Source organism: Hoplias malabaricus, chromosome Y, assembly GCF_029633855.1.
Source record: "Hoplias malabaricus isolate fHopMal1 chromosome Y, fHopMal1.hap1, whole genome shotgun sequence".
Classification (NCBI taxonomy): domain Eukaryota; kingdom Metazoa; phylum Chordata; class Actinopteri; order Characiformes; family Erythrinidae; genus Hoplias; species Hoplias malabaricus.
The window spans coordinates 23,748,300-23,762,215 of record NC_089820.1 but is presented as its reverse complement, the minus strand read 5'-3'; the positions used below and the strand labels follow the sequence as shown (position 1 = coordinate 23,762,215).

The window sequence follows — 13,916 nt, the reverse complement described above, 5'->3', positions numbered from 1 at the left end:
TCTCTATTTCTCTCTCTCTCTCTCTCTCTCTCACTTTCTCTCTTTTTTTTCTCTATTTCTCTCTCTATTTCTGTCTCTGTCTCTCTGTCTTTATTTTTCTCTCTATTTCTCTCTCTCTCTCTCTCTCTCTCTCTCTCTCTCTCTCTCTCTCTCTGTGTGTGTGTGTGTGACTCATGTTGGCACAGAAGAGCCTGACGCGGAGGCTTGCATTGTCAGGACTCTGTAACCAGGCTGACTCAGAGCCCTGCCTTCAGATAGACTGGGAAATGAGCTCTTAGTGGAACCATAACTCTCCCTCTAATACAATCCTGATCACACTGAAAAATCACATTAGTGTGTCTTAGAGCCTGGTTGGGCTTTGATTAGTGACACACAGAAAAATCCATGAATGTGATTAGATTCATAGTGACCTCTTATTGATTATTTGTTAACTCTTATCCTGCTGTACCAAATGCTTATTACATTCAAGCTTCATTGTTACGGATGAATGTGTAGGTGTAGCTACGATTATTTTTATGTAATAAAGGCTGTTAGGTGGCATGAACCTGAAAGTAGACTTTCAGAGACCCTCTTTGTCCAGGATTGTTTATGCGCTGTGTTGTGTTACATCTTTAAAGAATTTCTTGGTGAAAAAACAAATGATGTAATACTACCCTTACATAAAACAGCCTGTCAGCCAAACCTGTCATGTCTGAAGTTCGCCACCTTGGTTTAGAAGGGATTTGTGGCTGAAATACATTTCTGTTCCAAAGTGAAAGGCCAGTCTTAATTTACTTCAGTAATTACATAATCCACTTATAATCCATAATGGTAACAAAATGCCAGATTTTCACAATGGAAATTATTAGAAGATATGGGGGCTTTCTAGTTCCTTGTAAAACATGCTAGAGCCACAAAGCTTTCACCTTCAGATTAACAGTACAAGCTGTCACCTGTGGTAGACAAGAGACAATCTAGTTGCTTCAGAAACGAAAAAACTCAAGTGTAGTCATTCGGGACTTCTGATAATTTGGCCATCAGGTTATATTTTATTCAAATTGGACCAAAAGGTGACTAATTTCTAGTTAATTTGTCGTAATTCTCCAGTGGTAACGACTGGTAGTCTGATTTAACTAAAGCTTTGGGAAAGGAACATCCATCTTTGACTAGGGATGCGCCGATCCTATATTCAGTATCTGTATCAGTCCGATTCTGGATTAAATTGCTGGATCGGATATCGGAAAGGAACAAAACATGCAATTGGGTCCATTAAATATATATAAAAAAAATGTTTTTTGGGTGAAATTTGCAACATGCCATAAGCCAATGCAGCACTTTCTCATAGGACCGGCAGGCGTCATGTGATAGAGCGATTGTTGTGAGAGGCCTGTAAACACGTCAGCAGTGTGGAGTTACTTCACAGTCAATGAAGAAAACAGCAAGACCGCCGAGTGTAATTTGTGTAGTGCTACTGTCTCACGAGGTGGTAGCAGTGTTGGGAACTTTAACACCATGAACATGATGAAACACTTACAGAAACACCACGGAAAGGAGTACACAGAATTTATCAAGGCCTCGAATGTTAAGAAGAAAACTGTTTCGCATCAACAAACGCTGCTGGAAAACATTTTTTTCAAAAAATCGGATTAGTATCGGTATCGGCAAATATCGGTATCTGTATCGGACCTAAAAAGTGGTATTGTGCCATCCCTATCCTTGACCATAATAATATATATATATATATATTTTTTAGCAATATATAAAAGACAAATTGTATTATTAGCCCAAGAAATATTTACAGCATTTAAAAGACACACTGGAGACATTAGGAACTGTCTGTTAGTTAAATCCCTTCCCTGTAATTGTCACAAGACCAGACAGCATGTATAACCATGCCTACTTTTACAGATCACTTATGAATTCTTTATTTTTTGATGCTGAAATATGGATTATGTAATCGCTGTTTGACTAGAAATGTATATAAATGAATGGTGGTCTCTCACTTGCACAACACAGTAACTGCAAATAGTTATACCCCTATAATATACATTATAAACAACAACATAGCACTGTTCAGTCTAAATGCCAAAATCAAACACTTCAGATTGTGGTAAACTGTGCGTATTCAGGTTTTTCCTTTGTCTGTTATATTAGTATTTTGGCAGATACGTGTTTTTAATTGGACAGTGACGATATGCTATCTATCTATATATGCTTTATATAAAACTGGACAAACCTATAGAACATTCTTCAGAGTTTTTGCACTTGAACTGTAGTTCATAAAGTGTCAGAAATTCCCCAAGGGCTGCATCACATTCATGTGCAGGTGTATGACAGGGCTCTTTCCCTGTTTCAGCAGCGTGGAGGGGTTTGGGCTGGAGGCTGAAGCCCGGATGACCACCTGGCACGTGATGATTCCATCAGAGAACGAGTCCGACGCTCCCCACAGCCAGGACGTCAGCGAGGGTCCGTCTCTATTCCTCTTATCACTCCTAGACTTAAAGTATTAAGGCTTTTGGTTATGGGAAAGTGTACTGTGTTGAAGACTACTCCATTTGACTGATCTTGTATGAAACCGGTTCAGGTCGTCAGTTGCTGCTGAAGGCGGTAAACCGTGTGTGGACGGAGCTGATGCACAGTAAGAGGCAAATGCTGGAGGACATTTTCAAAGTCTCTTTGCCCGTCAATGACCGAGGGCACGTGGACATCAGCACTGCGAAACCTGCACTGGAGGAGCCGGCTGCCAAGAGCTGGCAGAACCATCTAGGTGAGCTAACAAGCTAACAGCAGGAGAAGTTGTCAACGAAGCATAATGACTATTTGTGTCCAGATATTTGCTCACAGCTGAATCTAAAAATCTGTGTTTTATTGTCTCTCCGGTGTAGCTCATGAGAAGAAGTGTATCAGCAGGGGTGAGACCGTGGCTCCAGTGACTCAGTCCAAACTCTCTCGTGTAAGCAGTGGCTTTGGCCTTTCCAAACTCACCGGTGCTCGCCGCAACAAGAAAGAGAGCGGCATGAACAAAAACAACCTCTCTGCACAGGTGCAGAAAATTACACTCCTCTCTTATTCTTTCAGTGACTGGACATCTTGCCTTCTCATTTTTCACGCATACCTCTTATTTAATAAGCTACATCATCATTCTCAGAAGGATGATGTTATTATGCTAGCCTTAGTTCTGTGGGAGCAGTTTTAAGTTAATGGGAGTTATTCCTATTTGTTTTGTAGTGTAAAATTCAGTCTAATATGGGGTTACTACCTTCTCTAGGAAACCTTCCAGTGGATGTTTACTCATATTGCCGTGGTTCGGGACCTGGTGGCCATGCAGTACAAAGAATATCAAGAGGTTAGTAGCATGGGACGACGGCACTAAAGCTCACACACTCTCAAATCCACATACACACCTCAGTTCTGTGTGTTTCACTTTAAAAATCGAGTTGTCGTTGATAGCAATGACTTGGGCTGACCCCTGAAATTAGAGTGAAACTGTATCGATTTGGTGGACACAGATTCAGGTCCAATTTCCTCTTCCAAAGCAGATGGAGTAAAAATGACAGGCTTTAGCTGCAGTTTATATTCCATCAAAGCTATATCCTTGAAAAACCTTATAAACATTCAGTTGACATCAGGCTTTCAAACTTCAAACAGTGGTCAGTTCAGTGGTGCCCTTTTTTGCACAACACTATTTCACCATTCTGTGGTTTGTAATTTTAGTGAATACCCTGATTTCACCATTTTTAAGAGCCTAGTCAGCAGCACATTACAATATCAACTATAGGCATGTGATAAACTATAACTATAATTTGTTACAATTTCAGCTCCTAATATTGTATTTACAGCAGATGTATTTTAATAAGAGATCTACAATCATTGCCTCTAAACGTGTGGAACGTATACACCACAAGCAGCTGGGTTTAAACCTGACGTGAATATATTGGTGGCATTATGGATAATGTTTACATACAAATATTGTTGTTTTTAGGGCTGAATTGTTAGTTATTATGAGCCCAATTTAATAAGTTGTGGGTGTCTTTGAATATAATATGATGGATAATAGTTATTTCCAACCGTTCTGACATGATATTCTTCTTCATTCTAGAGGCAGCAGAATGCACTGAAGTATGTTACTGATGAATGGGCTGGGATTGAGTACGAGTTACTGCGAGAGAGGGGTCTTTGGGGTCCTCCTATTGGCTCCCACCTGGATAAGTTCCAGTTGGACATGACCGAGGGACCCTGTCGAATGAGGAAGAAGATGGTCCGCAATGATATGTTTTATATCCACTATCCTTATGTGCCTGACTTCGAGCCCAACAACAGCTCTCAGGTGGTGAGTCATTTTTATATTCATTCGTTCGTTCATTTCAGCTTTCAGCGTTTTTAAATGTCTTCCCAAGGATCGCTACTACATCACTGTTGAGACCACAGTCCCAGCCCTTTAGTCCCATGTCAAGTGTTAGCTAAACCATCATTCATGCTTGAAGACTTGACCTAAAGTCTGTGACAGATTTCAGTGCGAACAGGCTGTTAATCTGCAGTGAATGGCCTCATTTGCTCAAATTATTAAGGCTTTCTACATGTCAGTGAAGCAGAAACTCCAGTGGGGAAGAGTTTTAAAATACCTTCTTTTTATTCCTCATTTACCTTACACCCTCTCCCTCCTGTCAGTATCTTCCACCAGTGCCCCTTCTTGGGGCAACAAGCCACGTCCCAATCCAGGTATAAGATGGCTTTGCTTTACTTACACAAGCACTTGCCTGATGCTGAAGAATGGCTATGGACTTGTGCTAACTCACAGCCAAAAAAAGTTACTCAAGTTTATCCGGGTGCTGTTCCACTGCCTGTTGTTACTACATGGTCTGTAATCCAGTGTTCTCTCTCAGTGGTCTGATAAGTTGCACGGCATATTAAACAGTTGCCATGGAGTGTTTACTTGCAACATTTCATTCCGAAGCCTGATACACTGTTCTGAACAACTCTCTTACTGCTTATTAACTGCTCAACTGCAAGCTCTTCTGAGTGTTTCTGTTGTTATTCTAATTGTTTCCAAACAGTGGTCAGTGTTGAGCATTTTAATACTGAGTGATTTAATAAAACAAATAGCGATAACTGTCATTTTTAACTTGTAGGCACCACCCTACTGCCTTCCTCCTAGATTATATATTTACCTGACTTGTGAGGTTTTTTCTGTCTTACTCTTCTACTTAGAAGCCTTTGCGTTATCGGCGAGCCATCAGTTACGACAGTAAGGAGTACTACATGCGTCTACTGTCTGGAAATCCGGGTATGTACCAACACTCCATTCAGCAAAGTACAGAGGGAGAGACCACCCAACAGGAGCCTGAGCACGGGGAGGACACAATCGCAAGGGTCAAAGGTGAGGATCAGTGTCTTTTAAAATGTTTTGCAGATATTCTTTACTGAAAGTGAATAATGTGTCATTGAAACCCAGTTATGTTCTTCAATGTGCCGTAAATATTCATTCAAACAACTATTTTAACGCACTTCAAATGTTGTGATTGGCACCCCCCTTTGGGCTAAAGATATTTTTGAGGAGATTAGCTGTACGATTATCCACTTGCATGAGAAATGGATAAGTAAAAGAAAGGAAGTGTGAAGGAGGGAAAATACTTTTTATAACTGTACTTACACATTTTTAAAGATGAAGAAAAAACGAGACTCAACCACGCAAGGAATGATAGAGTGGCAAATTGGTTGCCATTAAATAAACATAGTACTATAAGCTTTCATCTTTGAGAGGTTTGAGCTCAACTCACTCTTCAGATCTGAAAAATCCAAAGGTGTTTTTTCCCCATTCTTTCACTGTGAGAAGACTCTGGGTTTGAAAGGTCTGGATTAACTGTGTATTTGCTTGTGCAGGTCTTGTGAAAGCGCCTCTGAAGCGCTCACGTTCCACAGCTGACGGAGGCGATGAGGACAATCAGGAGCAGTTACAGGAGCTGCTTGAATCTGGAGCCATGGATGAGGAGCAGAAAACCGACAACACGACCCTTCTCCGCCTGCTGGAGGAGGGAGAGAAGGTCTGTCCTGCGTCTGAACATAAGCCCTAAACTGTCAGCCTCAGTCACAAGCCTGTAATCGCCTGAAAAACACACCACCTTAATAGTTTGTTTGGATCCACAGATATGAAATCCACGTCTGTCTGTAATAGTGTGACACAGCAGTTTTGTGACACACTCATTTTGGTTTTTAATTGGTTGCAAGCATCAAATTCAAAATGTGTGTGTGTGTGTGTATATATATATTAAACCACTTCTTGCATTGTGTGCATCTAGATTCAGCACATGTACCGGTGTGCCCGTGTGCAAGGGCTGGACACCAGTGAGGGGCTGCTTCTTTTTGGAAAAGAACACTTTTACGTGATCGACGGCTTCACCATGACAGTCACCAGAGAAATCAGGGACATCGAGACACTTCCCGCCAAGTGAGAATTTAACCTTATACTGCTTTGTTTATTATTAGCATAGCCTCACATTAATAATAACTTTAGTGTCGTTCTGAACTAGAGCTACAAGGGTAAGTCCCAAAGGAACCGAATCATAAGTCGAACTGTAGCATATCTGCTAAAAATCGTCGTCGAATGTAGTGCTGACTAATATTTCTGACTGCCCTAGCATGCATGAGCCAATTATCCCCAGAGGAGCTCGACAAAGCCAGAGTCAGCTGAAGAGGACTTGCAGTATCTTCGCGTATGAGGACATCAAAGAGGTGCACAAGCGCCGCTACCTGCTGCAGGTGAGGAGTTTTAGCTGCGGTTTTTAGTCCCATTCACGCTACTAAGCTAACAGTTAGCTGATGCCTAATTGAATTCTTTAATAGAAATCTCCAGGCAGTTTCAGTGTTTAATCATGGCGTTAAACATTTTCTCTTTCCTCTTGATTTCCATGTTGTAGCCAATGGCAGTGGAGGTGTTTTCAGGCGATGGGCGGAACTATCTCTTGGCTTTCCAGAAGGGAGTTAGGAACAAAGTCTATCAGAGGTAAAAATGTGTGAAGGAACTGTTGCTGTTGACTTCCTACGACTGGCCTGTTCGATCTGGCAGATCTTGATGTACCTTGACTGTTCTATTTGAAGGTTCCTGGCAGTTGTTCCCTCGCTCGCAGATAGCTCAGAATCAGTCTCAGGACAGCGGCCTAACACCAGCGTAGAGCAAGGGTACATCCCCCACATTCCACACCGATAAATAATTCAACGCCATGACTTTGCATGACTCACTGAATTGCTTCAATTATTCTCTTCTTCTCTAGGTCTGGCCTTCTCAGCACTTTGGTTGGAGAGAAGTCTGTAACACAACGATGGGAGGTAAAAGGGATATAAATCAATATATAGTTTAGCAGCGATGTGTCTGAATTTTCAAATACTTCCATTGATGGGAAAAGTGAGAAACATGTTTTCTGTGATTTCAAATGCTGTTTGTTTTGGAGCATCATTATTAGTAGGACACTAACTGGAAACTCACAAAACTAAAGACATAATTCTACGTCTAAATTATACATCTGACATATCTTGGTTCATGAACTGCGTTTAGAGTAAGGGTATTTTTTTCTGAATTTGATTTCACTTTTACTTGTTTGAACTACAGTAAACTAAGCATTGTTTGAAGCTGTTTTCTCAACTGAACATTCCTGTGTATTCAGAGAGGGGAGATTAGCAACTTCCAGTATTTAATGCACCTGAACACGCTGGCCGGCAGGTCTTACAACGACTTAATGCAGTACCCCGTCTTCCCCTGGATCCTTGCAGACTACGACTCTGAGGTATTGTTCGGTCCACAGAGGTGTCTACTGAGACAAAGCAATAACAAACATATGAAAGTTAGTCTGCACATGTTGATTACGTGTTAAGTAGAAAATACCTGTGGGTAGAATGTAATCGTCTTTGATGAATCCTCAGGAGCTGGATCTAAACAATCCAAAGACATTCCGTAACCTGTCCAAGCCCATGGGCGCTCAGACCGATGACCGACTGATCCAATACAAAAAGAGATTTAAAGACTGGGAGGATCCCAATGGTAGGTGCATATCTGACGTACGCGGTTATGTGGAATGTACACCAAACGTAAATGAAGCTATCGTCTGTTGTGTTTCTGGCAGGACTTTATCTTACTGTCCCTCACTGTCCCTCACTGTCTCTTACTGTGCCTCACTGTCCCTCACTGTCTCTTAGTGGCCCTCACTGTCCCTCACTGTCTCTTACTGTGCCTCACTGTCCCTCACTGTCTCTTTGTGTCCCTCACTGTCCCTCACTGTCTCTTACTGTGCCTCACTGTCCCTCACTGTCCCTCACTGTCTCTTAGTGGCCCTCACTGTCCCTCACTGTCTCTTACTGTCTATTAGTGTCCCTCACTGTCTCTTACTGTCCCTCACTGTCTTAGTGTCTCTCCTTGTCCCTCACTGTCTCTTAGTGGCCCTCACTGTCCCTCACTGTCTCTTACTGTCTATTAGTGTCCCTCCATGTCCCTCACTGTCTCTTACTGTCCCTCACTGTCTCTTGGTGTCTCTCCATGTCCCTCACTGTCTCTTTGTGTCCCTCACTGTCCCTCACTGTCTCTTAGTGGCCCTCCATGTCCCTCACTTTATCTTCTGTTTCAGCTTTACCAATTTTTCTTGATTAATTACAGCTTCACGACAGTTTGTTGTGGTTTTAACAGTTCTGCGACTACTAAATAGGTCAATAATACGTTTTTCACAGTACTGTGAATAGTGCACTGATTAAAATGGAGACATGACTGTGTTGAAAGAGGGGGAAAAAAATCAGAAATACTTTTGGTGCAAATGGCTGTCTCTCAGTAATTCTTTTGTACGCTGTATAATTTTTTAAGGTGAAACCCCAGCATATCACTATGGAACACACTACTCCTCCGCTATGATTGTGGCCTCCTACTTAGTGAGAATGGAGCCCTTTACTCAGATCTTCCTCAGGCTACAGGTGAGTGGTGCTGTGCATTAAGCCCAGAGAGCATTAGTGACATCAGTTGCTCATTTTGGATGATTAATACAAAACACACTCCCAAGTCGTCTCAGAGACTTCTAATGGAGCTCCTTCACTGTAGAGAACGCAGTTATACTGCTCCACAACTGGAGGACTTTAGGAGCCAATGCTTGGCTTTGGTCTTGGGGACCTTGTGGTCATGCAACTGCTTCACAAAATCCTTTTTTTTGGCAGTGCTTTTATGTGCACATTCAGAAAGGTGCCTGCATATGTTTGGACACTATTTCCCTCTTATAATAAGTGAATATTAATTGTGTGTTGGATTTAGTCAGAGGACAGATGGGAAGGGACATCAGAGGACGTCAGAGTTTAGGCAGTAGTGCATAGTTTAGCCGTTTATATATTTAAACTGACTATTGCAGTTCTATTACTATTCATCATTACCCAGTGTAGTCTGTAAAAACTTTCCATAAACTGCCCTCGTTATCCAAACTCAAGTTCTTCTCCACAGTGCTTCATGAACAAGTTCGAGACCACCTGCCTGTGCCATAATGGTGCGTTCCTTTCGCTCAGGAAATATTTGCATTTGCACTGGGAGAAAAACAGCGTTTCTATTTCCTAATGTAAACAACCATAAGTCAGGATGCCTTCAGGCTCTCTGACAGATTTTTGCAGAGAGGGAAGCCTGCATGTGGGCCTTATCAACAGCGACTTGTCTCTGGTAGAGGATGAAGCATTGAGTTTGTTTGTGAAGGCTGTCATCTGCCTGACCGCAGGGGGGCCACTTTGATCTAGCCGACCGGATGTTCCACAGCGTGCGAGAAGCCTGGCTCTCGGCCTCCAAGCACAACATGGCCGATGTCAAGGAGCTCATCCCAGAGTTCTTCTACCTCCCGGAGTTCCTGCTCAACTCCAACAACTTCGACTTAGGTGAGGAAAGCCTTAGTCATTTATCAAAGTTCCTCCTCCGACAAGAGTTTGTATAAACCAGGAATTTAGGATTTCTTCCTGTGGCAGTGCTTCTTAAATGGCCTCAAAAAGAATGAATGGCAGGAAGAAGGAGGTCTTACTGTCAAAGTTCCTCTTTCAACACAAAAGTTAATGTAAACCTGTTGATAATTGCAGGAAGTAAACAGAACGGTACTAAGCTCGGAGACGTGATCCTGCCTCCCTGGGCCAAAGGAGATCCAAGAGAGTTCATCAGGGTCCACAGACAGGTGAGAACCTTCGCAGTGCTTACACACAGTGACTTTAAACATATGCACCATTTGCACCATGCTCAAAGTTTGCATTTTAAATCAAAACTGATAAAACTGACGCTCCACTGACGGAATAGAGCCTCTGTCATTGATACCCCTGGCTCAGCACTGCAGAAACTGCACTATGTAACATTTGGTGGAGTGCAGGAAAACACCTCCCCCTTCCCATGGATTTCAGGACAGTGCTGTAAAAGTATTTTAAACGATAGTTCAACTAAAATGAGCCGATACTGATTTAAATGCCATGTTTTATTTTCCTATAGAGGAAGTGTTAATTCCACAGATTGCTTTACAACACATATCTCCCAGATCTCCCCTTCCCCCCTCTAACAGACTCTGAGCAGCAGATAAAGGCAAAGCTGTGTTTGAAAATGTCTTTCCACTGTGTATTGTCAGGCGCTGGAATGTGACTATGTCAGTGCCCACCTACACGAATGGATCGACCTCATCTTCGGCTTCAAACAGCAAGGCCCTCCGGCCGTAGAGGCTGTCAATGTGTTCCACCACCTTTTCTACGAGGGTCAGGTGGACATTTACAACATCAACGATCCTTTGAAAGAAACGGCCACCATTGGCTTCATCAACAACTTTGGCCAGATCCCCAAACAGGTGCTCGATTATATGGATTTGCTCACAGTAGAAGTCCTGCTTGATCGTGTGTTTTATGAATGTACAGTAAATTGGTTGGTAATCATTTCTGAGATAATAACACAGACGTCTGCAATATGCAGCTTGGCTTTCTGACAAATTACAGGGTGCTTTGAGCATCCTGAACAACCACAGTTGTATATTATCTTTACATTATTTGTCAACACTTTATCGACAGATGTTTTATGGAAATAGTGTTGTCTTGCATTGTTATGCCTTCATTAATTTCTGCATGTGTTTATTACATTGCAGCTGTTTAAGAAGCCCCACCCTCCAAAGCGGGTGCGCAGTAAGTTGAATGGAGAGATCCCCAGCATGCCAGCCTCCATTAGCTCCAATACGGATAAAATCTTCTTCCACCATTTGGACAACCTGCGCCCATCTCTCGCTCCTGTTAAAGGTATTTTGGGATGGACTTGGACAGAGATAAAACTTCTTAAACGTCTTCTAAATGTCAGTACTTTTGACAGGGTATTTGTTCAGCGTGTTTTAATGTTACGTCAAACCCCACACAGCTGCCTAAGCTTTTCTAAACTGTCTTTTCCCCCAACTTGTCTGTCCATTGAGTAGGGTTCAGTTGGTGTTATTTCTTTACGCCGTTTTATTCAAGGCTTTGAAATGTGACTGAATTGCTCTGACTGAGAGCAATAGAATTCGATCCTGGTAGAAGCAGCAGCATTTCAATGAGCTGTCATTGTGTGTGTGTGTGTGTCTGTGTGTCTTTGCAGAGCTGAAGGAGCCAGTGGGTCAGATAGTGTGCACTGATAAGGGCATTTTAGCCGTGGAGCAGAACAAAGTGCTAGTGCCTCCTGCCTGGAATAAGACCTTTGCCTGGGGCTATGCAGACCTCAGCTGCAGACTGGCTAACTACGAATCTGACAAGGTCAGGATACAGACTGCTGTGTGTGGAGAACTATCAAATAAAAGTGATTTTACCACAGTTAAAGGGGTGTTATTGACACCTAGCTGAAAACCCCTTAAAGCAGAATTTCATCTCATTTTTCATCTCATATTTTGCCTAATAACATATAGTTCAGATGCAAACAAGTTATTCAAAATGGTGTGGTATGAAACATATCCTAGGTTCAGTCTCAGACATGTTCATAGTGTTGGTGCTGGAGACCAAATGTCTGATGTGTTAAACACCTATTAAATCAACACTAGGGTGACCAGACGTCCTCTTTTACCCGGACGTCCTCTTTTTTAGACTTAAAAAAATGTCCGGGCGGAATTTCACAAACGTCCAGGATGTTGTTTTTCTAGAGCTTACGTAGAACTTCGAGAAGCGTTGCGTTCACAAACTAGTCCCGCCCTCCCCTACTCCGATTGGTTCGCTTGAGTGAGAAGGGGGCGTGGTGAAGTAGCCTAATATCTTCTGATTGGACGGTCTGAGTGTAGAGCTACCGTTATTGGTCGATAACCTTCTCTGTAAACATTTAATTGGTCAGTCTGCACGTCAGTAGTCCTTGTTTACGTCAGGCAAAGCTCATGTACCTACCCTCATCTTGAGCAGCTACACCGAAACGTAAATGTAAGTTCTCGAATGAATTAAAAAAGAAATTCCCATGTTTTTCTGTAGGAAATAAAGGTGTAAAGGACCTAAAAGCACATATAGGTTCAGCTAAGAATACAACGGCAGCGAGGGGCGAGAGCTCATTCCCCCCCACACCCCCGGAGACGTGTCCTGTTTGTCACCATCTCAGATCTGGTCACCCTACCATCAACACACAAGGATGATATTGTTACATGTTTACGCACAAATTGTACCCTAAGAAAATACATTTTTTAAACTTCGCTTGCAATAGTAAGTGTTTAACCTGTTTATTTTAATACACTTTGCTTTATATAATAACGTATGGCCCTGATATGATCAAATGTAGATATGTAAATGTTAGCAGCACTTTCCTTCCCCAAACAACAGGCCTTGGTTTGAGTAGTGTCCACGTTCTAGAGACTATTATACACCAGAGCTAACAGCCCTCTGGTGGCCATATGTAGTTCAGCATTTTATTTTTATTTTTGGAGTCATGTTATGAATAGTTCATGCAGTTGTTGATTTAGTAGTGTTTGTGTTCTTTGTTGTATAACAGGAACTTTCTCTTTCTGCAGGCTGTTATCGTGTATGAATGTTTGTCCGAATGGGGTCAGATCCTGTGTGCTATCTGTCCTAACCCCAAACTGGTCATTACTGGAGGCACCAGCACAGCTATCTGTGTGTGGGAAACAAGTACTTCTAAAGAGAAGGCCAAGACCCTCACACTTAAACAGGTAAAAAATAATAAGCAGTCACTGATTATATTCAAATTACGTGAAGCACCATTGGAATTTATGATAATTATTTAGTTATAGCTTCCAAATTAATGTTGGTCTTTCATATATCGACCCAGGAGCCAATACATACACTATGTGGCCAAAGTTAGTGGCTCATCCAACCATTCAAGAGTCTGTCGCTCCTAAGCTAAAGTTACATTGTGGTGATATTTGGCGTGTAGCTGACAGCATCAGAACAAAGCGGCGCTTGCACTGTTGAACGTGTCCACAGTGCGTGCAGTTTTCAGAGGGGGGAACATAAATAAATAGAGTATACACTCTGTTTTAAATAATTTCTCAGTCAATATTTTACTCCTTCCCTGTGAAATGTTTTTTCTCTGACCTGCTTATAGGCTTTACTCGGCCACACTGACGCAGTGACATGTTTGACGGCGTCCTCCGCTTACCACATCGTTGTCAGTGGCTCTCGGGACCGTACGTGCATCATCTGGGACCTGAACAAACTATCATTTGTCACACAGCTGAGAGGCCACCGAGCTCCCGTCTCAGCGCTCTGCATCAATGAGCTTACTGTAAGTCTGACGCTCCCTTCACTCTGTAGACACTGATTACTGTTGCAGTGGAATAAGAAGAAATGGGAATCAAATTCATTTAAGCAAGTGAAACTAATGTGAGTGATTTTCTAGGAAAAAGCAAAGGTTTTGTATGTTCTGTATTCATTGCTTTGATAAATTGAGATGTTTCAGGTGAGTTTTCAAAGTTTCCACTGAAAAAAGATGGTTTACAGAAACACAAAGTTTTAAAAGG

General features: G+C 42.2%; 1 protein-coding gene across 8 annotated transcripts in view; it reads left to right on the top strand.

The window, feature by feature from the left end:
• Positions 1-13,916, top strand: part of LOC136677749 (WD repeat and FYVE domain-containing protein 3-like) — a 100,513-nt gene that overhangs the window by 79,339 nt on the left and 7,258 nt on the right. For 6 of the 8 annotated variants that reach the window (XR_010796421.1, XM_066655355.1, XM_066655356.1 and 3 more), the window contains 22 exons: positions 2,336-2,445; positions 2,564-2,746; positions 2,865-3,022; positions 3,248-3,325; positions 4,079-4,309; positions 5,188-5,356; positions 5,860-6,020; positions 6,276-6,424; positions 6,615-6,735; positions 6,894-6,979; positions 7,075-7,155; positions 7,248-7,302; positions 7,638-7,757; positions 7,894-8,011; positions 8,822-8,928; positions 9,708-9,861; positions 10,057-10,148; positions 10,587-10,799; positions 11,091-11,238; positions 11,567-11,721; positions 12,948-13,106; positions 13,502-13,681. Coding sequence is in view for 7 of the 8 variants with exons in the window: in XM_066655355.1 (XP_066511452.1) it covers positions 2,336-2,445; positions 2,564-2,746; positions 2,865-3,022; positions 3,248-3,325; positions 4,079-4,309; positions 5,188-5,356; positions 5,860-6,020; positions 6,276-6,424; positions 6,615-6,735; positions 6,894-6,979; positions 7,075-7,155; positions 7,248-7,302; positions 7,638-7,757; positions 7,894-8,011; positions 8,822-8,928; positions 9,708-9,861; positions 10,057-10,148; positions 10,587-10,799; positions 11,091-11,238; positions 11,567-11,721; positions 12,948-13,106; positions 13,502-13,681 (3,028 nt within the window). In the remaining variant the exon portion in view is untranslated. The remainder of the gene's footprint in view (positions 1-2,335; positions 2,446-2,563; positions 2,747-2,864; positions 3,023-3,247; positions 3,326-4,078; positions 4,310-5,187; positions 5,357-5,859; positions 6,021-6,275; positions 6,425-6,614; positions 6,736-6,893; positions 6,980-7,074; positions 7,156-7,247; positions 7,303-7,637; positions 7,758-7,893; positions 8,012-8,821; positions 8,929-9,707; positions 9,862-10,056; positions 10,149-10,586; positions 10,800-11,090; positions 11,239-11,566; positions 11,722-12,947; positions 13,107-13,501; positions 13,682-13,916) is intronic. The other 2 variants (XM_066655357.1, XM_066655353.1) reach the window with 1 other exon arrangement.